Source organism: Lynx rufus, unplaced genomic scaffold, assembly GCF_022079265.1.
Source record: "Lynx rufus isolate CCGP_SWC_20201006 ecotype Redwood Valley unplaced genomic scaffold, mLynRuf1.p SCAF_26, whole genome shotgun sequence".
Lineage (NCBI taxonomy): Eukaryota > Metazoa > Chordata > Mammalia > Carnivora > Felidae > Lynx > Lynx rufus.
The window spans coordinates 8,630,618-8,656,231 of NW_025814841.1; the positions used below are offsets into that span (position 1 = coordinate 8,630,618).

The 25,614-nt window shown below is 38.9% G+C and overlaps 1 protein-coding gene across 1 annotated transcript in view; it reads left to right on the forward strand.

Moving 5' to 3' along the window:
* NIPAL2 (NIPA like domain containing 2) overlaps nucleotides 1-25,614 on the forward strand; it is a 156,468-nt gene that overhangs the window by 85,791 nt on the left and 45,063 nt on the right. The window contains exons 5-6 of the mRNA XM_047088841.1: nucleotides 13,474-13,542; nucleotides 14,549-14,720. Of these exons, the coding sequence (XP_046944797.1) occupies nucleotides 13,474-13,542; nucleotides 14,549-14,720 (241 nt within the window). The remainder of the gene's footprint in view (nucleotides 1-13,473; nucleotides 13,543-14,548; nucleotides 14,721-25,614) is intronic.

The following is a 25,614-nucleotide window of genomic DNA, read 5'->3' on the forward strand; positions in this document are numbered from 1 at the left end:
TGTTTCTTGCTTTTCTTGCTAACATGTCTTCTTTTAACTCTTTTTAAATGAATCCATATTCCCTTTAATTTCATTGAGTCTGTAAAGCAGTGATTTTTTTTAAACTTCTTAGTTTGAAAATTTTCCAACTTCTAGAAAATTAAGAAGAGTGGATAATAAACACCACATGTCCTTCACCTGGAGATTCACCAGTTGTTAGCATTGTGAAACATTTGTTCTCTGTGTGTATGTTTTGTACTTTATGTTATGATATGCCATTTGGAAGTAAGTTGTACACATTATGAGTCTTCATGCCTAATACTTAAGTATTACGAAGTATTACGAAGAATTTGGGCATCCTCCTGTCCCTTTCTAACTGTTCTAGAGATGAAGTAGTTGTCTACCTGTTTACAACGTGCAAATGCAGAACGGCCCCAGCTCATTCCTGAGAGTTTCCCATGAGACACGGTGAACTGAACACCCATTTCTCAGACGCGTCATCCCTTTGTCAATTTGGGCTCTTAACGGTCATTCCTACAGGGATTAGTTGACCTAAATCACTCAACCTGTGGCATTTCCAGTACTAGAAACTGAATCTGTCATTTGCGTGTTCAGGCATATTTTACTGCCTGGAACGGGAGAGACAGCCTTACTCCAGCTGCAAGGTGAATATGACTATTGCAGTGTTCAAAACTAGCCCTGAAACTGTGGTTCTTTTGAACCATGCACTAGCTCCACTGGGTTCTGATTCTAAATTTATGTTTGAAGGCAAAGCCAGGAATATGTTTGAGTTCAAAGCCGGAACTGAGACAGACTATTACCAAGTCCATACACCCCTGTTATGTCCCACCTCCATCTGGCCAAACCACCCCCACCCATGGATTAGAGGTCAACAACTTTATGCAAAATATCTGAAGAACCTGCTGGCACAAAAGGTAGGATAGAAGATAGTTCTTCCAGATAACACAAAAACATCACTGATCCTTCTCAGTGCTGGTATTTTGAATCTCATTCCAGATAAATTACTAGCTGTGGCTCCTACCATCTGTTTACCAAGACATCCTGGAAAAGTCAGGAATTAAGCTACAGTGGTGACAAGAGTCAGCACTGAACGAATTGAGGGCATGTTTCTGTGTGTCCGGCCCATGCTTCTAACTGCATTATTAAGGGGCGAAGCAACCTCTCCCTTTGACTATTATCTTTGCTTTATCTTACTTGCACTGAGAGAAAGAAGCAGACTCTGATTTTAAAAGTGTAGTAAATTGACACTGACTAGCCAGAAGGTTACCTATTGCAGTCAGAAATAGTGATTCAGACATGAGCTGGGTACCTTGCTGCCAAAGTTTGCCTGCTTCTAGCTGTGTGACTTTGCACAAGACACTTGCCTTCTCGGGCCCTCTGTTCTCTTTCCTGACCAGTCTCCAAATCAGTGAGGGGAGAAAGGGGGTCGGGGAGAGGAGATCTCAACTTCCAGTAATTCTAAAATGCTACAAAACATAACACTCTGAATAAAGTAATGATGTAAACTAGACACCTGTAATTTAAATGGCAAGTTTATAAGGGCCTGCTCACTATATGCAAATGATACTCCTGTTTGCAGATGAGGATTTTTTTAAATTTTTTAACATTTTTTCTTCATTTTGAGAGAGAGCAAGCAGGGGAAGGGCAGAGAGAGAGGGAGACACAGAATCTGAAGCAGGCTCCAGGCTCTGAGCTGTCAGCACAGAGCCTGATGCAGGACTGGAACTCACGAACCGTGAGATCATGACCTGAGCTGAAGTCGGACGCTTAACCGACTGAGCCACCCAGGCGCCCTGAAGATGAGGATTTTATAGCCATTAAAGCACATTTACCAGAGCCTCTAATTGCAAACAGCATTTAATTTTGGTTACTTCAAGTTACTGTATGTTCTTGAAGGTAATTAAATCATCTTATTTTAAAAACACTGCAGATTTGAAGTTTCCCTCCTTTCAATTGGGGACATTAATGAGGATTTACTGCATTACTATTATTTATAATTACGTGTGAAATGAACTTAATGAGTATGCAATTAACCTTAAATAATTAGGTAAAGTTTCTGAAAAATGAAGAATAAGATATGCCAGTTTTCTGTTTCTGTTTCTGACACCTGCTTTATACCTACATATTTCTTATTCTTTGCGTAATATACATTCACTAGATTTTTAAAGTCAGCAAGCAGCTTTTTATTGTACACTGGTAGAAACTCTTAATTGTTGAAATCTGAGTTCCTGGGCAAGCTTGTGTTCTCACAAAAACTGAGAGCATGGTGTATTCAAACTCCAGTTGATTACAAAATATTCCCTTTGAGATCTTCCTAGGATCAAAGGCCAAAATGTACTATCTCTAGACAGTTTATAATCAGTTCAAACAGCATTTAATAAACAACTTCTTTGTGCCAGTGCCTATACTAGTCATTAGGGTTACAGAAATGAGTTGATAAGTAAGTCACAGCTCTGCCCTCAAGGAACTTAGAGTCTAGAGAGGAAATGAGCTTGTACAAAATCATCACAGTACAGTCTAGTATATGTAGACATAGAAGTGTATAAAGACTACTCAAATCAGAGGAGGGAAGTCAGGAGACTGACCTAGAAGTCAGATCTGAGGAAATTATCCAGAATTCAGTTTACAGAGATAAAGAGTTGGAAAACATGATATTTTAGGAAACAAGGAGGATAGAATTTAAGAATCTCACATGCTGGTAACAGGAGTTTCCATGTGGAGGGAATAGAACAAAAGGGGGATGACATTCAAAGAGAGGAGTGTTAAGAACTTAACTCAATTCGTGAAAGACTGGAGTCCTCAAATTGAGGAAGCATGAGTTCTAAGCAGAAAGTAATTCACATGCTGAAAAATGGTAGTGAAGCTGCTGAAAACCAATGACAAAGACAATCTTAAAAGCATCCTGAGAAAAATACCAGACTACCTGCAAAGGAGCGGCAATTAGGTTGACAACCTACTCCTCAACAGCAAGGGCCGGGAGACAATGGAATGATATTACCAGAGCACTGAATGAAGTAACTGTCAGCCTGTATTCCTGTACTCAAAGGGAAAGATGACATAAAGATTTTTGCAGAATAAGAGAGAACTGGAATTCAAAGCTTTGACTGAAAGAGCTAATTGGGGCTCCTGGGTGGCTCAGTTGGTTAAGTGTCTAACTCTTGATTTTGACTCAGGTCATGATCTATCTCACAGTTACAGTTGGAGTCTCGTGTTGGGATCTGTGCTGGGCATGGGGACTGCTTAAGATTCTCTGGCCCTCCAGCATGCTCTCTCTCTCTCTCTCTCTCTCTCTCTCTCAAGAAAGAGCTACTAAAGTTTTTTTCAGGAAGGACATTGAACCCAAAAGAAAAACTAAGATATGAGAATGTGATATCCAAAAAGTAGGAACAACCGAAATGCCCACCACCTGATGAATACATAAGTAAAATGTGGTATATTCTTACAATGGAATATTTCCTAGCCATACAAAGGAATGATACATTCTACATACCTGATACATGCTGATGCATGCTACAGCATAGTAAGCCTTGAAAGCAACATGCTAAGTGAAAGAAAACAGACACAAGAAGTCACATATTGTATGAGTCCAAGTATATACAAGGTCCACAGCAGGCAAATCCATACAGACAGAAAGTAAATTGGTGGTTGCCAGGGACTGAGGGGACGAGAGAATGGGCAGTGACTGCTCATGGGTGTGGAAGTTGTTTTGGGGGTGAGGAAAATGTTCTGAAATCAAGACAGTGGTGATAGTTGCAGAACTCTGAATGTTCTAAAAGAGTGTTGAATTGTACACTTTAAAAGGGTGAACATAATAGTACGTGAATTATATCTCCATAAAGCTATGTGTTTTAAAAGAACAGTGATGAGCAAAGAAGTAGATGAACGTGAACAAATAAGCAAGTATTGATTGTATGAAGGAATCATAACAACGACTCGTTTGGGGATATAAAAGCAAGGTGGAACTAATAATAGACCACCAAGAACATAGGAGGGAAGAGACTGTAGCTAAAAGTTTTTATAATGTTCAGGAGGATAGAATGTTTATTAACAGTGGAATTTATGTCAAGAATGCATGATAGATTTAATATTAGAGCAACTGTATGACTCATACATATTGCTGTTGGGAGTGTAAATGGTACAGCCACTCTGGAAAGTAGTTGGGCAGTTCTTTTCAAAACTTAAAATAGGCTTACCACACAATCCAGGAATTACACCTTTGGCATTTATCCCAGAGAAATGAACTTATTTTCATGCAGAATTTGTACACAGTGTTCATAGCAGCTTTATTCATACAGCCAAAAACTGGAAACAACTCAAGTGTCATTCAGTGGGTGAATGGTTAAATATGTTGTGGTACATCCATACCATGGAATACTACTCAGAAATCAAAAGGATCAAGGATTATTGATCCAACTTGGATGAACCTCAAGACTGATGCCGATTTCAAAAAATTTATAAACTGCATGGTTCCATTTATGTAGCATTTGTGAATTAATATAATTCTAGAGATGGAGAACAGATGAGGGGTTGCTACAGGTTAGGGTTGGGGAGGGGAAAAAGATGGGTGTATCAGTAAAGGGGTAACAAGGGAATCTTATGGTGATGGTACAGATGAGGATCTTGTCACACACACACGCGCACACGTGTGCGCGCGCGCGCACACACACACACACACACACACACACACAAGTGCTAGTATAGCTGGTAAAATCTGAACAAGATCTTTACCAATTCTGATTTCTTGATTTTGATGTTTTAGTATAGTAGTGTAAAATGTGAACTGTGAGGGGAGGCTGGGGGAAGAGTGCTTGGGGGGTGCCTGGGTGGCTCAGTTGGTTAAGTGTCCAACTCTTCATTCCGGCTCAGGTCACGATCTCACGGTTCTGGAGTTCAAGCCCCACATCGGGCTCTCTGCTGTCAGTGCAGAGTCTGCTTCAGATCCTCTGTGTCCCTCTCTCTGTCCCTCCCCTGCTCATGCTCTCTCTCTTTCAAAAATAAAATAAACATTAAAAAAAATACAACCAAAAAAGAGTGCTTGGGACCTATCTTTACATTTATTTGAGGCCTACTGTGAGTCAATAATTATTTCAAAATAAAAGTTGAAAAAACACAAGAATTACTAAAAGAATATAAATAAGGTGTATAACTTCCTAGCTAAAAGAGTAAGGGGAAGAAAAAAGAGTGCTCAATCAATCCAAGAAGACTCTGGAAAGGAGAAATTAGAAAGCAAAGAAAAAGCAAAATAACTGCAAATACAAAAAAAGATGGTAGAAACAAGTGAAAATATATTTTTACTCACAATAAATAAAATGGACTAAACTTCCCGTTTAACAGAAAGTCTCAGGTTTTTTTTTTAATTCAGTTATTTTCAGTGTATAAGAGAACTGACTAAATATAATGACACAGAAATGTTGAAAGTAAAGTGATATGGAAAGTGGCAAATATCCAAAGAAAGCAGCTACATTATATAAATATCAGATAAAATAAACTTTAAAGGGAAAAGGTTATTGAGATTAAAAGAGTCAATATATAATGATAAAAGCAATAATTAACTGGAAAGATAAGACAATCCTGAACTTTTATATACCTACCTAACTCCATAGCCTTAAAATATGTAAAGCAAAATTCAATATATTTAAAAGGAAAGTGGATACATCCATGTTTAGTTAGATTTTTAATATACCTATATTAGCAATTGATAGGCAAAGCAGTCCGAAATTTATTATCAAAGATTTGAGCAATGAATTAATGGAGATAGGTAGATAGATGGATAGAAAAAAAATACATATATAATATGTTAACCCAACAATTAAAAATACTTTCTTTTCAGGAGTTCCTGGGTGGTTCAGTGAGTTAAGCATCCAACTCTTGATTTCTGCTCAGGTCATGATCTCACAGTTCGTGAGTTCGAGCCCCACACCGGGCTGTGTACTGACAGTGTAGAGCCTGCTTGGGATTCTCTCTCCCTTTCTCTCTGCCCCTCCCCTGCACACTCTCTCACTCCTTTCTCAAAACAAATAAACAATTTTTAAAGAATATTTTCAAGCATACATGGAATACTTATAAAACTTGACCATACACTATTAGGTCACAAAACAAATTTCACTTTCCACCATATACTAGGTGAAAAAGCAAATGTTAATTTACACACAGCATATTTTCTATCCACAACTCAATAAAATTAGAAATTGGTAAGAAAGCAATGACCAACATCCCCATTCATTTAGAAATATTAAAATACAGACCTCTGAATAATATAAGGTTCAGATAAAAATAATACAATATTTATGAAATATTTAGAACTAAATGCCAATGGAAACTGTGCATGCCAAAAGTATGCATGGAACCAAAACAGAGGGTGTACTTAAAGGAACATAGGGGCGCCTGGGTGGCTCAGTCAGTTAAGCGTCCGACTTCAGCTCAGGTCACGATCTCGTGGTCCCTGAGTTCGAGCCCCACGTCGGGCTCTGGGCTGATGGCTCAGAGCCTGGAGCCTGCTTCGGATTCTGTGTCTCTCTCTCTCTCTGCCCCTCCCCCGTTCATGCTCTGTCTCTCTCTGTCTCAAAAATAAATAAACGTTAAAAAATTTTTAAAGGAACATATATAGCTGCACTTGCATATGTTATATAGGAAGAAAGAGGAAAAGCTAATGAGTTGAGAGTCTAAATGAAGATGAAAAACTCAGTAAAGAAAGATAATAAAAGCAAATCTAGGAAGGAAAGAAATTGATCTAAATCAACTTCAGGAAAAAGTTAACTTCTCTTCTGGAAGTGAGAAGAGACTGTAAGAGAGCTAGCTACATTGGGAACGTTTTATTTCTCTGGGCCAAAAAAAAAAAAAAAGTAAATACTTTGTGTACTAAAAATTATTTTATTGTTTGTAACAACTTCATTAAAATGTAAATCATATAGCATACAGCGCCGAATGCTGTAAAAACACTGGTTTTTAGTACCTTTACAGAGTTGTGTGACCATCACCACAATCAACTTTAAAATATTTTCATCACCTCAAAAAGAAACCTTCCACCCTTGAATGCAAACTGGTGCAACCACTCTAGAAAACAGTATGGAGGTTCCTCAAAAAAGTAAAAGTAGAATTACCCTATGACACAGCAATAGCACTACTAAGAATTTATCCAAAGGATAGAGTGCCGATTCATAGGGGCACTTGTACCCCAATGTTTATAGCAGCGCTTTCAACAATAGCCAAATTATGGAAAGAGCCCAAATGTCCATCACCTGATGAATGGATAAAGAAGATGTATACACACACACACACACACACACACACACACACACACACACACACTGGAATACTACTTGGTGATGAAAAAGAACGATATCTTGTCACTGCAACAACATGGATGGAACTGGAGGGTATTATGCTAAGTGAAATAAGTCAGTCAGAGGCAGACAGGTATCATATGTTGTCCCTCATAGGTGGAATTTGAGAAACTTAACAGAAGACCATGGGAGAAGGGAAGGAAAATTAGTTACAAACAGGGAGGCAAACCATAAGAGACTCTTAAATACAAAGAACAAACTGAGGGTTGATGGGGTTGGGGGGTGCAGGGAAAATGGGTGATGGGCATTGAGGAGGGCACTTGTTGAGATGAGCACTGGGTGTTGTATGTAAGTGATAAATCTTGGGAATCTGCTCCTGAAGCCAAAACTACACTGTATGTTAGCTAAGTTGACAATAAATTATAAAGAAAAAAAAAGCAAATAAAAGAAACCTTCCACACTTTGGCTGTTATCCCCAAGCCCTGCATTCTCCCCATCCCTAAGCAACCACTAATCTGCTTTCTCTATTAATAGATTTGCCTACTCTGGACCTTTCATATAAAAGGAATCCTTTAACACATGGTCTTCTGTGACTAGGTTCTTTTACATAGCATAAAATTTTCAAGGTTCATCCAGGTTGTAGCATATACCTATGCTGCATTCCTTTTTGTGGATAAATAATATTCCATTGTATGAATATATACTACGTTTTGTGTATTCATTTGTTGATAGACATTTAAGTCATTTTCACTTTTGGCTATGTTATGAATAATACTGCTCTGGACACTTGTGTACAAGTATTTGTGTAGATGTGTTTTCATTTCTCTTGGATATATACCTAGGAGTGGAATTGCTGAGTCAAATGGAAATTCCACGCTTAAAATGTTGAGGAACTGCCAGACTGTTTTTCCAAAGTGGTTGTAACATTTAGTATTTCCATCAGCAGTGTATGAGGCTACTGATTGATCTACATCCTCACCAACACTTGTTATTATCTGACTTTTTGATTATAGCCACCTTATTTGGTGTGAAGCGGTACAGCACTGTGTTTTTCATTTGCATTACCTGGTGACTAATGATGTTGACATCCTTTCATGTGCTTGTCAGACATTTGTCTTCTTTGGAGAAATGGCTATTCAGGTCCTTTGCCCATTTTTATTTTTATTTTTATTTTTAATTTTTATTTATTTTTGAGACAGAGAGAGACAGAGCATGAACAGGGGAGGAGCAGAGAGAGAGAGGGAGACATAGAATCCGAAGCAGGCTCCAGGCTCCGAGCTGTCAGCACAGAACCCGACACGGGGCTCGAACTCACGGACCATGAGATCGTGACCTGAGCCGAAGTCGGACGCTTAGCCGACTGAGCCACCCAGGCGCCCCCCTTTGCCCATTTTTAATTGGGATATTTTTCTTTTTGTCATTGAGTTGTAAGAGTTTTTTTTTTTTTTATATATATTCTAGGTACAAGTCCTATATCAGATATATGATTTCCAAATATTTTCTCCCACTTTATGGATTGCCTTTTCACTTTATTATTAGTGTCCTTTGAAACATAAAACTTTTTCATATTAATAAGGTCTAATTATTTTTTCTTTTGTTGCTTGTGACTTTGATATCTTACCTGTAAGAATCCATAGCCAAATCCAAGATTATAAAGATTTATTCCTGCTTTTGTCTGAGAATTTTAGAGTTTTAGCTCTTAAGTCTTTGATTTTTTTTTTTATAAAAAATTTTTTTTTAACGTTTATTTATATTTGAGACAGAGAGAGACAGAGCATGAATGGGGGAGGGACAGAGAGCGAGGGAGACACAGAATCGGAAGCAGGCTCCAGGCTCTGAGCCATCAGCCCAGAGCCTGACGCGGGGCTCAAACTCACGGACCGCGAGATCGTGACCTGAGCTGAAGTCGGACGCTTAACCGACTGAGCCACCCAGGCGCCCCATTAAGTCTTTGATTTTGAGTTAATTCCTGTATGTGTTGTATGATCAGCAGCTGTACTATTTTACATTCTTTTCAGCAGTGCACAAGGGTTCCAGTTTCTCCACATCCTTTCCAACACTTGTTGTTTTCTGGTTTGTTTTAGAGAGAGGGCTTGAGTGAGGGAGAGAGGGAGAAGGGGAGAGAGAGACTCTTAAGTAGGCTCCACACTCAGTGAGGAGCCCAACATGGGATGGGGCTCAATCCCACAACCCTGTGATCATGACCTGAGCCAAAGTCAAAGTTGGCCGCTCAACAGACCAAGTCACCCAGGCACCTGTTTGTTTGTTTGTTTGTTTGTTTGTTTTTATTATAGCCCTCCCAGTGGGTGTGAGGTGGTAGCGCATTGTGATTTTGATTTGCATTTCCCTAGTAATTAGTGCTGTTGAACATCTTTTCATGTGCCTATTGGCCATTTGTGTAATTTCTTTGGAGAAATGTCTATTCAAGTCCTTTGCCCATTTTTATTTTTTCAGTCATTTGTGGCTTTAATTTTTTTTAATATGAAATTTATTGTCGAATTGGTTTCCATACAACACCCAGTGCTCATCCCAACAGGTGCCTTCCTCAATGCCCATCACCCACTTTCCCTTCCCTCCTACCCTCCATCAACCCTCAGTTTATTCTCAGTTTTTAAGAGTCTCTTATGTCCTTTGCCCATTTTTAATTGGGTTATCAATTTTGTTGTTGAATTGTAAGAGTTCTTTATGTATCTTGGATATCAATCTTTGTCAGATATATGATTTGCAAATATTTTCTCCCACCATGTAAGTCACCTTTCACTCCATTAATAGTGTCATTTGTTGCACAAGATTTTTTTTTAATATATGAAATTTATTGTCAAATTGGTTTCCATACAACACCCAGTGCTCATCCCAAAAGGTGCCCTCCTCAATACCCATCACCCACCCTCCCCTCCCTCCCACCCCCCATCAACCCTCAGTTTGTTCTCAGTTTTTAACAGTCTCTTATGCTTTGGCTCTCTCCCACTCTAACCTCTTTTTTTTTTTTTTCCTTCCCCTTCCCCATGGGTTTCTGTTAAGTTTCTCAGGATCCACATAAGAGTGAAACCATATGGTATCTGTCTTTCTCTGTATGGCTTATTTCACTTAGCATCACACTCTCCAGTTCCATCCACGTTGCTACAAAAGGCCATATTTCATTTTTTCTCATTGCCACGTAGTATTCCATTGTGTATATAAACCACAATTTCTTTATCCATTCATCAGTTGATGGACATTTAGGCTCTTTCCATAATTTGGCTATTGTTGAGAGTGCTGCTATGAACATTGGGGTACAAGTGCCCCTATGCATCAGTACTCCTGTATCCCTTGGATAAATTCCTAGCAGTGCTATTGCTGGGTCATAGGGTAGGTCTATTTTTAATTTTCTGAGGAACCTCCACACTGCTTTCCAGAGCGGCTGCACCAATTTGCATTCCCACCAACAGTGCAAGAGGGCTCCCGTTTCTCCACATCCTCTCCAGCATCTATAGTCTCCTGATTTGTTCATTTTGGCCACTCTGACTGGTGTGAGGTGATACCTGAGTGTGGTTTTGATTTGTATTTCCCTGATAAGGAGCAACATTGAGCATCTTTTCATGTGCCTGTTGGCCATCCGGATGTTTTCTGCCCATTTCTTCACTGGGTTATTTGTTTTTCGGGTGTGGAGTTTGGTGAGCTCTTTATAGATTTTGGATACTAGCCCTTTGTCCGATATGTCATTTGCAAATATCTTTTCCCATTCCGTTGGTTGCCTTTTAGTTTTGTTGGTTGTTTCCTTTGCTGTTGCACAAAAGATTTTAATCGTGATGGAGTCCAGCTTATCTAGTCTTGGTTTTTGTTTTGTTTTGTTTTGTTTTTTTGGCCTGTGCTTTTGGTCTCACATCCAAGAAATTATTGCCAAATCTTGCTACCAATTTCTAAACACTCAGCCTGGTAGTGAGTTCAATTCAAACTATTCAGTGAGTGATTTAAAGTACTGAAGTAAGTTATTTCTATTCTATAATTTACTGTTGTAATTGTGGAAGATTTCAAAATTATCCATTCAATCCCAAACTTCTTATGAAACTTTATTTTCGTAATTACTGCCAAACGCATTCGATTATAAATTGAAAGCATGGAAATAGCACAATTATGATACGATTTTTCCCCATGAGGAATAGTGATCAAAATTATTGCCAAGTGCCTTTATTAGGAAAAGAACATTCTTAACTGATTAAAGGCTACGGATATTATATATCAGCTATTAAATGGGTTTTCAACTTTTCTGCTTCATTTTTTAAAAACACTGAATTTCACTTCAGCACATATAATAAAGTTTTAAAACTTCAAAGGCATTTTGCATTCTGAAAAGAGCTCCTTGTGGTTATAATATTCTTTTGAAATTCAAATAACTCCTTGGAATTTGAAGCTAGCTAGGAGTTGTGTACTGTAGAAAAAGAAGGGGGAAGATCCCTGATATCACTGCTAATTTATCCTGGTAGAAAGATATGATGCTTTTGTGCCTTGATAGGAGCAGTAAATGCATCTTTTGAAGTAAACATGTTCAGCAATGTGTAAAAACTTATTTTTTTTAAGTTTATTTATTTTAAGAGAGAGACAAAGAGAGAACCAGTGGGGGAAGAGCAGAGAGAGAAGGAGACAGAAATCCAAAGTGGGTTCTGGGCTGACAGCAGAGAGCCCAATGTGGGGCTCGAACTCACAAACTGCAAGATCATGACCTGAGTTGAAGTTGGATGTTTAACTGACTGAGCCACCCAGGCTCCCCAAGCACTTATTTTTTAATCTCTTTTTAGTTCTTGTTTTAAACCATTATATACTTTTTCCAGCACGTATTTTTCAAGAGCCCCTAATTTTATAAAGTAGATGATGTAGGAGATCCAAGAGAAGCCTAAGACATGGTTCTCTTCCCTCAGACAGTTTGCCATCTCTTCATAGAACCTAGTGATGCACATGACATTCTAAAAGAAGAAATAGGGGTGCCTGGGTGGCTCAGACGGTTAGGCATCTGACTTTGGCCTAGGTCATGATCCTGCACTTCATGGGTTCGAGCCCCACATTGGGCTCTGTGCTGACAGCTTGAAGCCTGGAGCCTGCTTCAGATTCTGTGTCTCCCTCTCTCTCTGCCCCTTCCCTGCTTGCACTCTGTCTCTGTCCCCAAAAATAAATAAATTAAAAAAAAGAAGAAGAAGAAGGAATAAAGGCACTTACCATGTAGAGTCTGAGAAAGCAAGATCAGAGAAAGCCACAGTGTTTCTCTACAGTCAACTACATCGAATATAAAACTACTTTACCAGTTCCCCATAAGCCGTCCTCATCTGGACCATACCACAGCATATTTAATGGAGTAGTAGGAAAATGTAGTCTACCCCTGATGGAGATCATAGAACTTTAGAGGGAAGGGGATTTTAGAAACATCTTATTCAACATCTTCTTGTTTACTGAGGCCAGGGAGCTGAAATAATTTGCTCAAAGTTACCTGTTAGAAAATAGCAGATCTGGGGCGCCTGGGTGCTCAGTCAGTTGAATGGTCGACCCTTGATTTCAGTTCAGGTCATGATCTCAGGGTTGTGGGATCAAGCCCCATATCAGGCTCTGTACTGGGCATGGATCCTGTTTGAGATTCTCTCTCTCTCTCTCTCTCTCTCTCTCTCTCTCTCTCTCTGCCCCCCTCCCCTGCTTGTGCTCTCTCTCTCTCTCTCAAATAAAAAAAATGTTAAAAAAAAAAAAGAAAATAGATCTGAATCTCAGATTCATCCTTTATCTCCAAGGCCAGTGATCTTTCTTTCATACTACAGTCCTCCAGAATATGTTAAGAGAAAGGAGAGAGGGAAACCAGATGGGAAACAATTTTACGGTCCATACTTGAGGCAATGAACACCGCAATCAGGGGGGTTGCTGAGGAAAATTGACAGACAGGATAAATAAGAAGCACCTTAGAAAAAGAACCTGCTAACTATTTTCTTTATTTTAGTGAATTAAATATCTAGAGAATTCAGTAAAGCATTGAGCTAGTTCTAAAGGATAATATTTGACTAAAGTGAAAAAAACCAAATTCTGACAAAACCACTATTCATAATCCAAATGATCCTGAATGAATGAACAAATGAATGAATGTATCAACTTAAATTTTATTGTTTTGGGTGGGGAGGGGATTTTTAGTAAATATCTTACAAGTGTTACTGAAAAAAGAAAACATTTTCTTTTACAGATTCACCTTTTTGGAGTTTTGCTGGCCATCTTAGGAAACTTGGTAATCAGTATTTCCCTAAATATTCAGGTAAGAAGTAGCTTGTTTTTCTAAGTGTAGTTTGATCTAGGGACACATTATGGCTTGAAGGGGTCTCAGGCACTTTTGCCCTCCTGGGATCCTTCTTCCACAAAAAATCTAAACAATTATATTTTATGACCTCACTGACATAAAGACAAATATATCTTAGGCTGGATTGCGTTCACTTTTTTCTTCTTCTAATTTTAAAAGAAATTAAATATTTTTGTGGGCATCTTAATAGTATTGCATATCCTAGGCAAGGTGCCTCAGTAGTTTGTAAATTGGTACCACAAATTTGTACCAAAGTTGTTCATAATCTTGGCGTAAACCAAGATTTATTTTTAATGTTCTGTTTTCTTCTAGTACTTTTATTATTTTTTTAAGTTTTCAAACATAATCTAGAATTGTATATACTTCTTATAAGAAAGTAAGTTCAGTTGTCATAAAATCAATAAGTAAATTGGGCTTTATGTAATGGCCATGAATATATATGTTTCAAATACAAAAAATACTCAAACCAGATGTAAATAAGCATCTATCACCCCAACCCCCAACTATCAAAGCATTCTGCCTTACTATGTTTATTGTGATAGCTACTTTGACTCATACATTTGAATCCATTTTCAAAGGATTTTCCTTTAGTAACTTATTATTTTTATTTCCCGAATGTTTATTTTGGCATCTGAACTTTTTCGGCATTCTGAAAGTAGTGTTAAGACACTTAACTCCTTAACATACTCCTCATCTTTGGAGAGGAAGACTGGTACTAACTTTACAGTTATCAGAATTAAGCAACATTCCTATGTGAGAAGGCCCTTTCCTCCACAAAATTCTCCATCAATGGGAGTCACTTCTGCAGTTAATATGTTTGGAACAAGCAGAAAGCCATAGCAATTGCTCTGTAATAACCTGCAAATAAAAGCCATGATGCAAATGCATAGGACCAAAACTTTTCAGGGCAAGTTTTAATTTGTGGTAGAGATACTTTCTTATTTGCATCCTGATTTCCTTCCAGAAATATTCTCATGTCCAGTTAGCACACCAGGAACACCCAAGGCCATACTTCAAGAGTATGTTGTGGTGGGCTGGGGCCGTGCTCATGGCCGTTGGGGAGATGGGCAACTTTGCAGCCTACGGATTTGCCCCCATTACTCTCATCGCTCCGTTAGGCTGTGTCTCTGTTACAGGTGAGCCATTTCTCTGTGTTTTGACAAATAGAAAGTTTTAGACATCAGAATAATTGGCAGAAAAACATACAACTTAAACAACACGCGAACAAAGGAATGAAGTCCTATTTTCTTAGCAGGTTAACTTGGCACGATTATACTGCTGGTTTCACTTATCTGCCATCATGCTGCCACATTAACCAGAAAGAAACTTGCGTTTTATAGCTGTAGTATTGATGTTTGAAAGCCTTATTTCCAGTGTGTGCGCCTTAATAAATTAATAGTAACAGCAAATGTTATACCATGCTTTTTAAATCGTTAATGAATTATCTAAAAATATGTGTACAGTGTTGTATTTTATTCAGATGTTAAGCTGATGTTGCTTGTAGTTAGAGCATTTGATGCCTCATCTTGACTGCATAGTTCAGTATCTCTTTTACACTAAGGATCAAATATTGGTTATTCTCCATTACTATAAGAATGTGTACATTTACGGTAATGTCACAATTAACCTATTTTTCAAAACTTACATGATGTACTAAATATATATAGAAAAGAGAATATGAGATGTTGCTAAAGACTAAAAAAAAAGAGCAAAATCACTGCTAAAAAGATGAATAAATTTTCCCAGACTTGTTAAAATCAATAAAAATCCTTTTAATTTTACTCTTTATTTGCTGCTATGGAAACAGCATGTTTCTAAATGTCTGTGAATTTGAAATCTTCACTGAAATAGAAACAAGTTGATGATTATTGTCTGGTAACAGCTAGATCAAGCATAAGATGTGCTCACATGTCCTGATTTTAATATTTCTCCTAAGGATATGATATTCTTAAAGAAAGCAGAGTTTAAACCAAAATAATGTATATTCAAAGAGAATTTTATTTTATGTTGAAAGTAGTTTCTCCTTCTTAATCATTCAAAATATCTTACTTAAAATACTTCCGTGGTGTACTAGGGTAGAATATTTAGCAAAGAACACTTTTGTAGCTTTCTAGAAATTGTTCAGTTAAAATTACCATACTGTTACTTCTCTGAATAGGCACACAATTTATATAATCATTTACCATTTTTAACATCCCAATAAAATGAGCAATTTTAGTGTATCTTCTTTTTGCTACACATACTATGAATGTGGACATTGTGGATTTCTTTTTTTCTTCTCAAGATCTGACAAATAATAGATAAAAGATCTCGTTATATTGTCACCTTGGGACTTCTACAGGCCCCAGTTATTCTGAAAATGTGTTTTTCTTCATAATGACTGTATATTTAGAGCTGGTTTTTATTTTTGCTTCTTGTTTTGCTTTATGCTTCATTTCCAGGAAGTAGACAAAACAGTGTCCAGGAATATAAACAGACACCTGGAGGAGGGTTGGTACACTCAGTTGAAATTCTGCAGTTATCTCGAGTCACTCAGCCCTGGGAATCCTTTCCTCTGGGAACAAGAAAAAGAGAGCTGGTCCAACTAGCTCAAAGGAAGGGGAGTGTGGCTGGACTTGTTGTAATGGTCAGAGATTTCACAGAAATGAAATATAGCCAAGCTCTGTGGGACCTAAAGTGAGCATTTGGAAGTCGCTAGAGATTAAGGTCACCTTGATACCCTTCACAGCCCTTCAGCTGAGCTGCCCGTGAGGCTGCTCCTCTTGGCCTGACTTGCTCAAAGCTCTCATTAGTAATAGGAAGCTTAAGTTTTCCCACTCACCTTAGACAGTGCCCTGTCCTCCCCAAGCCCCCTGTGGGGCCAGTCCACTCATGTTCACACTCTGAGCTCACTGGTTTAACAGGTGGACCTTTCTTAATGCTACATTCTTTGTGTGCTTTTAGCCCCAGTTGATATTTCAACATTACAATCTTTTTAACAGCCTCCCTCTCTGCCCATAAAATGGTTCAAAGAAGTAAACTTACAGCCTCAAATACAAGCCATTTCCTACTTTGCAATCTTTGCAAACTAGTATATGCTCACGAGTAAATATTCCCACACATTCCTGAGCTGCATTTAGGTTGTGAAGTGTCGTAGGAGGGTTGTGGACCACTGGTGATTGAGAATAGCCCCCAGCACAAACCCCTACCACCCTGAGTTTCCTTATAAAGATTCTAGAAACTCTAAAGGACCTGAAACAAAAAGGAGAGTATTTTTAAAATAGCCATATCATATGGCTCTGTCTACAGATGAGGCAGAAAAGCGTCCACACTTTTCTGTGCTGGAACTTTCCCCCCACTGTTATGTCTTGAGAAATTCATGAAAGAAATCAAAATTTCCTTCTGAGTTAAAAAAAAAAAAAAGATAGATAGTATACATTGCAGTGTTGCATGGGATGGGGGATTGCATATTCTTGCCTGGTCTGTCTTCTATCTTTTGTTACTTTTAAAATTAAAAAAAAAAAAAAGAATGAAAGAAAATTAAAATCCAAAACTTTAAAAAAAAAAAAGCTTGAGCTCTGAAGTCCAACCGAAGGGTAGGTACTTTCTGCCCTCTTCCTCCCTCTGCCGAGGTGATCTGGTTCACACCAACAACACCATGCTCCTTTTTTCCTTTCCGGAAGTGAGGGGAGATACCGTGTGGGTAATCATGTGTTCTAATCTCGCTACCCACAGCATGGCAGGCCCCCTAATATGTCAGACCCGCTGTTTTGCGTTACATAATCAAAATTCCTTTTCCCTTTGTAAGTTTAACTGAACAAATTGTTTTTAGGACTAGTATGTAAGAAACACCATGGTAAGCAGTATGGCTATCTCAGTTTGTGCTCTTCTCACAGTCCTGCCTCAGAGCATCTTCCTTTCTCCTTGCTTTCCCCTTCTCCATGTGTTCTGCCGCTCCTTGCTGACAGGCTCACCTTGCAGCCGCGCTCCTCAGGCCCTGGTTTTACTGGTGGTTCCAAAGGAGGCAAAGAGCTCCATAATCAAACAGAGTTCTGTGATATTGGGTTTTATTTATTTTTTTTAATTTCTTTTAATGTTTTTTATTTTATTTTTGAGACAGAGAGAGACAGAGCATGGGCAGGGGAGGGTTAGAGAGAGAGGGAGATACAGAATCCGAAGCAGGCCCCTCTGTGCTGACAGCTCAGAGCCCGACGCGGGGCTCGAACTCACAGATGGTGAGATCGTGACCTGAGCCGAAGTCGGAAGCTCAACCGACTGAGCCACCCAGGCGCCCCTGTGATATTGGGTTTTAAATGTCAGCCAGGTTTCATTAGTGTTGGGTTTCTGGGCACACTGTCAGTCTTTCAGAGGCAGGTGCAGTCGGCCAGGTTTTTGGAACCTACCGACCACAAAACGTTTTTATATGAAGCATCCTCAAAGGACAGCAGTTCTGGGGCGCTGGGCGACTCAGTCAGTTGAGCATCTGACTCTTGGTTTTGGCTCAGGTCATGATCCCAGGGCCGTGGGACGAGCCCCGTGTCAGGCTCACTCAGCGCCAGCTCCGTTCCACACTCAGCGGGGGAGAAAAAAAAAAAAAAAGCCTGCTTGGGATTCTCTCCCTCCCTCCTTCTGTCTGCGCCCCCCCCCCCAAAAAAAAAGAGAAGAAAAGAAAAAGGACAGCAATTCTGCAAAAAACCCTTTAGGGAATTCTTAATGCAGTGCTCACATTAATAATTCTCTAATCTCCACTGCCCGGCACGAGCGAGTGATCTAGCCTGTCTGAGTCTTAAGGATTGGATAATGGGAAATAATCCTGGCAGATCTGAATGCCCAGGCCTGGGTCCAGCTTTCTGAGAATGTCAGAGCCCTAGTATTCTTGCGTCACCTTACGCTTTCTCCCTGAAGGTCTTTCTCACTGGAGAATACGTCCAAACGCTCATTCTGACTGATAGGCTAGTTACACTGGCAGTGTGGTTAGTTCTAGATGTTGACTTGTGTTTGTGTTTCCATTAATTAAGAAAGCTTAGTGGTTATTTCTCAATTTCGTCTCTAGCCTAGGCTGGATGTTTGTCCCAACCAGACAGGGCAGTTGAATGGTCCAGAACATGAGCTCTGGGGCCACACTGCCAGGGTTCAAATCCCAGCTCTGCCGCTGGAAAGCTCTGTGGCCTCATACAAGTTATGTAAACAGGTTCATGCCTCAGATCCCTAACCTGTAAAGTGGAGATACAAAGACTTCTTACCTCAGGGGGCGCCTGGCTCGCTCAGTCGGGGGAGGAGCGTGCGACCCTCGATCTCAGGGTTGTAGGTTCAGGCCCCATGCTGTGTGTCGAGATTCCTTAAAAATAAAAAATAAAGAAGAGTTCTTACCTCAGAAGTTGTCCTGGGGAAAAGCAGAGTAAACGCAAATGGCTAAGAACAGTGTTGGATACGAAGTGCAGAGTTTGACATGTAGACAACACTAGCTACTGTCACTGTGATTTATAATTATTAGTATCACTTAGAAACAAAGCTCATTCTTCATAAGGCATCCCTTCCCACGCCCCCAGAAGATGGCTGATGATTAAATTCTCTAAAATGGAGGAACCAGTTTAAGAAATGCTTTCCATTGTTCTCATCCGTGTAATGGCTCATTTTCAGGGAGCAGAAAAGTAGGATCCTCACAGCTCATTTGTCCAGCCATGGAGCAGCAATTACCCCTTGACCGTTCCACATGTTTCCTACTGAAATGTGTTGGAAAATACCAGAATTTGCAAATAACCTACCAAGACAAAATACATTTAAAAAAACACACACACACAAACAAAAACAGGGGCACTTGGGTGGCTCAGTCGGTTAAGTGTCCAGCTTCAGCTCAGGTCATGATTTCACGGTTTGTGGGTTTGAGCCGCCCATCAGGCTCTGTGCAGGCAGCTCAGAACCTGGAGCCTCTTTTGGATTCTGTGTCTCCCTCTCTCTCTGCCTCTCCCCCACTCACATTCTGTCTCTGTCTCTTAAAAATGAATAAATGTTAAAAAATATTTAAAAAAAAAACAGACACAGAAATTTGTCCTAGGAAAAGCATAGCAGCCTATGATGTGTGTGTAACTTTCTGTCTTCTTGCTCTGGCTTCCTATGGCTTCTGTTTACTTGCTAATGAACTTCAGAGAGGCTGAAGGGCAGATTTCTTTCAAGGTCTAACTGCAATTTGAGAATGTGTTTTTAGAGAAACTGTTATACCAAAAATCTAGTAAAAAGAAATAAGTTGGATATTCTGTGGAGTTTGTAGTACAATTTTAAACTACTACTAATCCTTCCCTCCCCAGAAGGTCTTTCTTGGCTTCTAGACTAAATTAAACAGGCTTATTCTCTCTGTTCCCTTAGCACCCTACAGGGCCCTCTTCTTGTCTACATGGTGTCTTTTTGTGAATTAGAAAAAGGCAGCCTTTCTCGTGATACGTTATTTCTGTTTGTCTGCAAATTACTGTGATACAGTGATTTCATTAGTACAGCATGCTTGGGCACCATCTGTCATAGAATTGTCCTGAGAGATATACAACTCAGCAAGATGTGAGATGTGGGTGGTGCTTCCTCAGATTTTGTGTCTTTGTGCACTGTACAACCTGCTCAACCACACACAGCAGCCCTGGTCCTGCATTTCCCCTCCAGCAGCTTTCATCATGCTCACAATGACCTGTTTAATACCTGTCCTTACCATTTAACTGAGACCTAGGAGATGTGACTGCGTGTGTCTGCTTGCTTTCCGTCTGCTTCCTCCAGGAAAGCGTAGTACAGGAAAATCACACAATACAGCTTTGTAGAGCTGGTTTGAATTTGAAGTTTGATAAAATGAGGATAGGATGTTCTGTTCTTGGGTGTTGGAAGAGAAAAACATTTGCTTAAAAGCATAATGGTTAAACATTTCATTGCAAGGAACTCATGGATATTTACTTTTGTAAATACTTAAAAGTCTTTAAGCCTGTCCTTTGGGGGTTAAGTTAGATTATTTGTGCATCTACAAAGTACAGGCTTTCATTTCACATTTTCCTTTTTTTGTTCATCCTCATGACTGATCTATGCTGTGCTGAAGCATTGAGAGATGGTTAAAAATCATGAAGCCATCAACAACCGAAAGAGTTGAAGTCACATGGAATTAAGGAGATTCATGGTAGACCTTACTCAATATAAAATTAATTTGTGGGGGCACCTGGGTGGCTCAGTTGGTTGAGCGCCTGACTTCAGCCTGGGTCATGATCTCGCGGTTCATGAGTTCAAACCCCACATCGGGCTCTGTGCTGACAGCTCGGAGCCTGGAGCCTGCTTCGGATTCTGTGTCTGCCTCTTTCTCTGCCCCTTGCCCACTCATGCTCTGTCTCTTTGTCTCTCTCAAAAATAATATCCATTAAAAAAATCTTTTTAAAAACAAACAAGAAAACCAAAACAACAACAAAAAATTAATTTGTATAGGGGTGGTAAGGGAGTGGAATATGAAGGAAGGTTGTTGTAGGGCCAGGGAGGGTGGGAGAAATAGGGCAAAGTAGAAGCACCAATGACATTTCTCTGTTCCGTACCTCTGAGAGTATATTGATTTAAAGTAATTTGAAGAGAGTTCACAGACTATATCAGCCTTTTCCAAGTTAAATTCAGGCAGTAATTTAGAAATAAAGGCAAGAAACAAATATTGAATGAGCATCCACTATGTCAGGTAATGTATAAGACACACAAACTTGCTATTTTACTTCATTAATGCCCAGATGTATAGAAGTGAGTAATGAGTAGATGAAATTTGAGATGAATTGTATGAGATCAAACACTTGGCATTTTACGTGGAATGATAACATCGATAGCAGCGAGATTTCCTTGGCCCTCAAATAATTTCCTAAGAGAAGTAGTCACTGTGTGATGGGTGAATTTAGATGAAAGTTAGAGAGCCAAATGCCCTGAGAAAATGAGGAGAGAATGAGACATGTGACTCTTAAGTCTTTTCCATCTCCAGTTTTCCCTAACATGCTGGCTGTGGCCCAAATGGAAATTCATGATGTGGGATATATGTTGTTTCGTGTATTTCTGTTGTGCCGTGATAGAGCTGTAAGCTGAAGTGTGTCTGTAACCCATTAGATGATGGTCATAGTGTAGCCAGAAAGCCCTGGTGAGGCCTTTTTGGAACTCTAAAGAAGTCATCTCAAGCAGAAACTTTGGTCTCCAAGATTTTTATTAGAAACAAATGAAAGGAAGCATAAACAGACCAATAAGCAAGTGACCTGTAACATTCCACAGACCTAGATGCTACGAATTCTCTCTGTCCTTTGGAGCCCCGTGCTTAGTGCCAGCCTGGATGAAATCACGAGAGCTCTAAACCGCATGGGCTGCCTGTGGGCACTTCACGCAGACGTTTATTTTCATGTTGGAAATATGCAGAAAATATCCCTTTCTCGGTGGCTTTGGGTTGTCTGCCCCAGCAGATTTGTCCCCAGACCAGCCTAAATAAAATGTGCAGAATTAAACTCTGAAGTTCTCATTTTATGTCTGCTCATGCACTTAGCTGAGAGCATTCCTAAAACCTAAAAAACTCTATTTGAAAGGTCTTTTCCACCCATCCTGACTTTTTGAGGATGTGTTTCTAGAGAAGTTGCTACTGACGAAGTAATGTGCTATTGAATTTATAATACAGAGTTAATCCTCTCAGCGACAGAGTTTTTACTTTTTCAGAGTCTTTTCAAGCTTAATCACTAATGTGTGTCAAGACAAATGCAGAAAAGAAAGGACTGTTGTTCTTAATCCAGGTACATTTCCTTGTTTGAAATTATACAAATTACCTTTGAATAATCTCTCCAGTATCTTCAATAAGTGACACAAGCAAATTTTATATTAATATGAACAACTTGACCGCTGCATTCCTGCCGGTATGGGTGGTAGGACTTTTTTTCTCTATCAAGAAACACTTTTCAAACTCTCACATTTTCAGATTTTCAAATCCTAACTCCATAGAGTATGTGGTAATTGACCTACTTTTCCCCTACAGTTCTACAACAGGGAATGATAATTTTGGGTCACTCAGTACCTCCATACAGTTAGAGTTGATTGAGCCTGGGAGCACGCTCAATGTGTCCACATGTTTGAAGCTTGATGGTGAGTGACGGGAAAGTGCTTTCGTGGTTTGCTTTTTAGCAGTACAATAAAGTTGCCATTGTAAGTGGTCAGAAACCACAAGCCAGATATTTACATGTGAGGATCTGTTTGTAGCATTGTTATATAAATATGTTCTTTTCATGTCATGGGTTATTTTTTATGAAATGGTTTCCTTTACTACTTTGTCTTCTACTTGACTATATTATAAAGATATAGCCTGGTTTCCCTTCAGATCACAGAGGCTAACCAATGAATGGAATGTACACTAAATGAAAATTGATGACATTTTCATTGCAGACTAGGTGAGATTCCAAAAACTGGTGTCTTGTAGATCAGATCTTTGCTGTGTTTTGTTTGGCTTAAGCAATGCTTTTAAAGAATACAAACTAATTTTCTAGTTTAAAAACTGGACCATGAAACACAAAAAGTGGTTTGCCTTAAAGAATCAGATTTGGTAACCCTGGACTTGCATGTGGCTAGAGCTGAATCATGGCTGCCACTTTTCACTGATCTTGTATATTCCAAGTCACCACGGCCCTACTGCTCCCCACAGCTACAGCTCCCCGCCCTCATCACACCAGCCCCTCAACCTCATCATCACACCCTACCACCCTTCATTGCCCCAGCCCACCATCTTCATTACTTTTTTCCTCTACAGAGGATTGCCTACTTGGCCCCTGTATGCATTTGAATTTGTAACCCATGGACCAAGGGTTGGTTTGTTTGTTTTGTTTTGTTTTGTTTTGTTTTTTATAACTGAATCAGATATGAATATTATATCCATAATCACAGATGAGTAAAGTGTAATTGTTTTAATTTGGGGTTAAATGTGTCTTTTAAGAAGTGGTCACAGTTGCATGAAAAAGAATAAAATACCTAGGAGTAAATTTAACCAAGGAGGTGGAAAACCTGTACACTGTAAGTGTAAGACATTGATGAAAGAAATGGAAGATGATGCAAATAAATGGAAAGATAGTCTGTGCTCAAGGATCGGGAGACTTCATATTGTTAAAATGCCCATACAACCCAAAGCAATCTATAGATTCAGTGCAATCCCTATTAAAATTCCGACAGCATTTTTCACAAAACTAGAAAAGACAGCTATAAAGTTTGTATAGAGCCACAAAATAGCCAAAGGAATCTTAAGAAAGAAGAACAAAGCTGGAGGCATTACGCTCCCCAGCTTCAAATGATATTACAAAACTATAGTAATCAGAACTCTTTGGTATTGGCATAAAAACAGACACAGATCAAGGGACCAAAACAGAAAGCCCAGAAACACATCTATGCCTATGTGTTTAATTAATTTTCTACAAAGGAACCAAGAATATGCAATGGGAAAGATCAGTCTCTTCAATAAATGGTGCTGGGAAACTGCATAGTCACATGCAAAAGAATGAAACTCGACCAGTCTCTTACATCATACACAGAAATTGACTCAAAATGGATTAAAGGCCTGAATGTAAGACCTGAAACCATGAAACTCCTAGAAGAAAACATAGGCAGTAAGCCCCTTGACACTATTCTTGGCAATGATGTTTTTGGATTTGACACCAAGAGCAAAGACAACAAAAGCAAAAATAAACTACAGTGGGACGACACCAAATTAAAAAGCTCTGCACAGCAAAAGAAACTATCAACAAAATGAAAAGACAAATGGGAGAAAATATTTGGGAGAAAAGACAAATGGGAGAAAAGACTAAATGGGAGAAAATATTTGTAAATCATATATCAAATGAGGAGTTAACATCCAAAATATATAAAGAACTCACATAATAGCAAAAACAACAAATGATCCAATTTTAAAATAGGCACAGGATCTGCATAGACTTTTTTTTTTAAGAAGACATACAGATTACCAACAAGTACGTTAAAGATGTCCAACTTCATTAATCAATAGGGAATTGCAAATCAAAACCACAATGAGATATCACCTTATACCTGTTTGAATGGTTATTATCAAAAGATAAGAAGTAACAGGTGTTGGCGAGGATGTGGAGAAAAGGGAACCCTTGTGCACTGTTAGTAATGTAAATTGCACTGTTAGGAATGTAAATTGGTGCAGCCACTATGGAAAACAATATGGAAGTTCCTCAAAAAATTAAAAATAAAATTACCATGTGATCCAGAAATTCCACTTCTGGGTATTTATCCAAAGAAACAAAATAGTGACTTGAAAAGATAATATGCATCCCTGTGTTCATTGCAGCATTATTTACAGTAGCCAAGATATGGAGACAACCTAAGTATCTATCAATGGATTAATTTTTTAAAAATGGTGTATATTCATGATGGAATATTATTCGGCCACAAAAAAGAATGAAATCTTATCACTTATGACATGGATGGACCTTGAGGGCATTCCACTACGTGAAGTAATTCAGAGAAAGACTAATACCATATTATCTCACCTATATGTGAAATCTGAAAAACAAACAAAAAAATCAAGCTTATAGATACAGAGAACAGATTGGTGGTTGTCAGAGGCAGGAAATGGGAGGTGGGTGAAATGACTGAAGAGAGTCAGAAGGTACAAACTTCCAGTTATAAAATAAATAAGTCATGGGATGTCATACACTGCATGGCAACCATAGCTAATAGTACTGTGTTGCATATTTAAAAGTTGCTAAAAGTAAATTTTAAAAGTTCTCATTATAAGAAAAAACATTCTGTAACTATATATGGTGAGCAATGTTAACTAGACTTAATATGGTGACCATTTTGCAATGTATACAAACATCGGCAGATTTAATGCAATCCCTATCAAAATACCAACAATGTTTTTCACAGAACTAGAACAAATAACCCTAAAATTCATATGGAACCACAAAAGAATCGAATAACCAAAGCCGTCTTGAGAAAGAAGAACAAAGCTGGAGGTGTCACAATGCCAGATTTCAAGACATGTTTCAAAGCTGTAGTAATCGGAACAGTACAGCACTG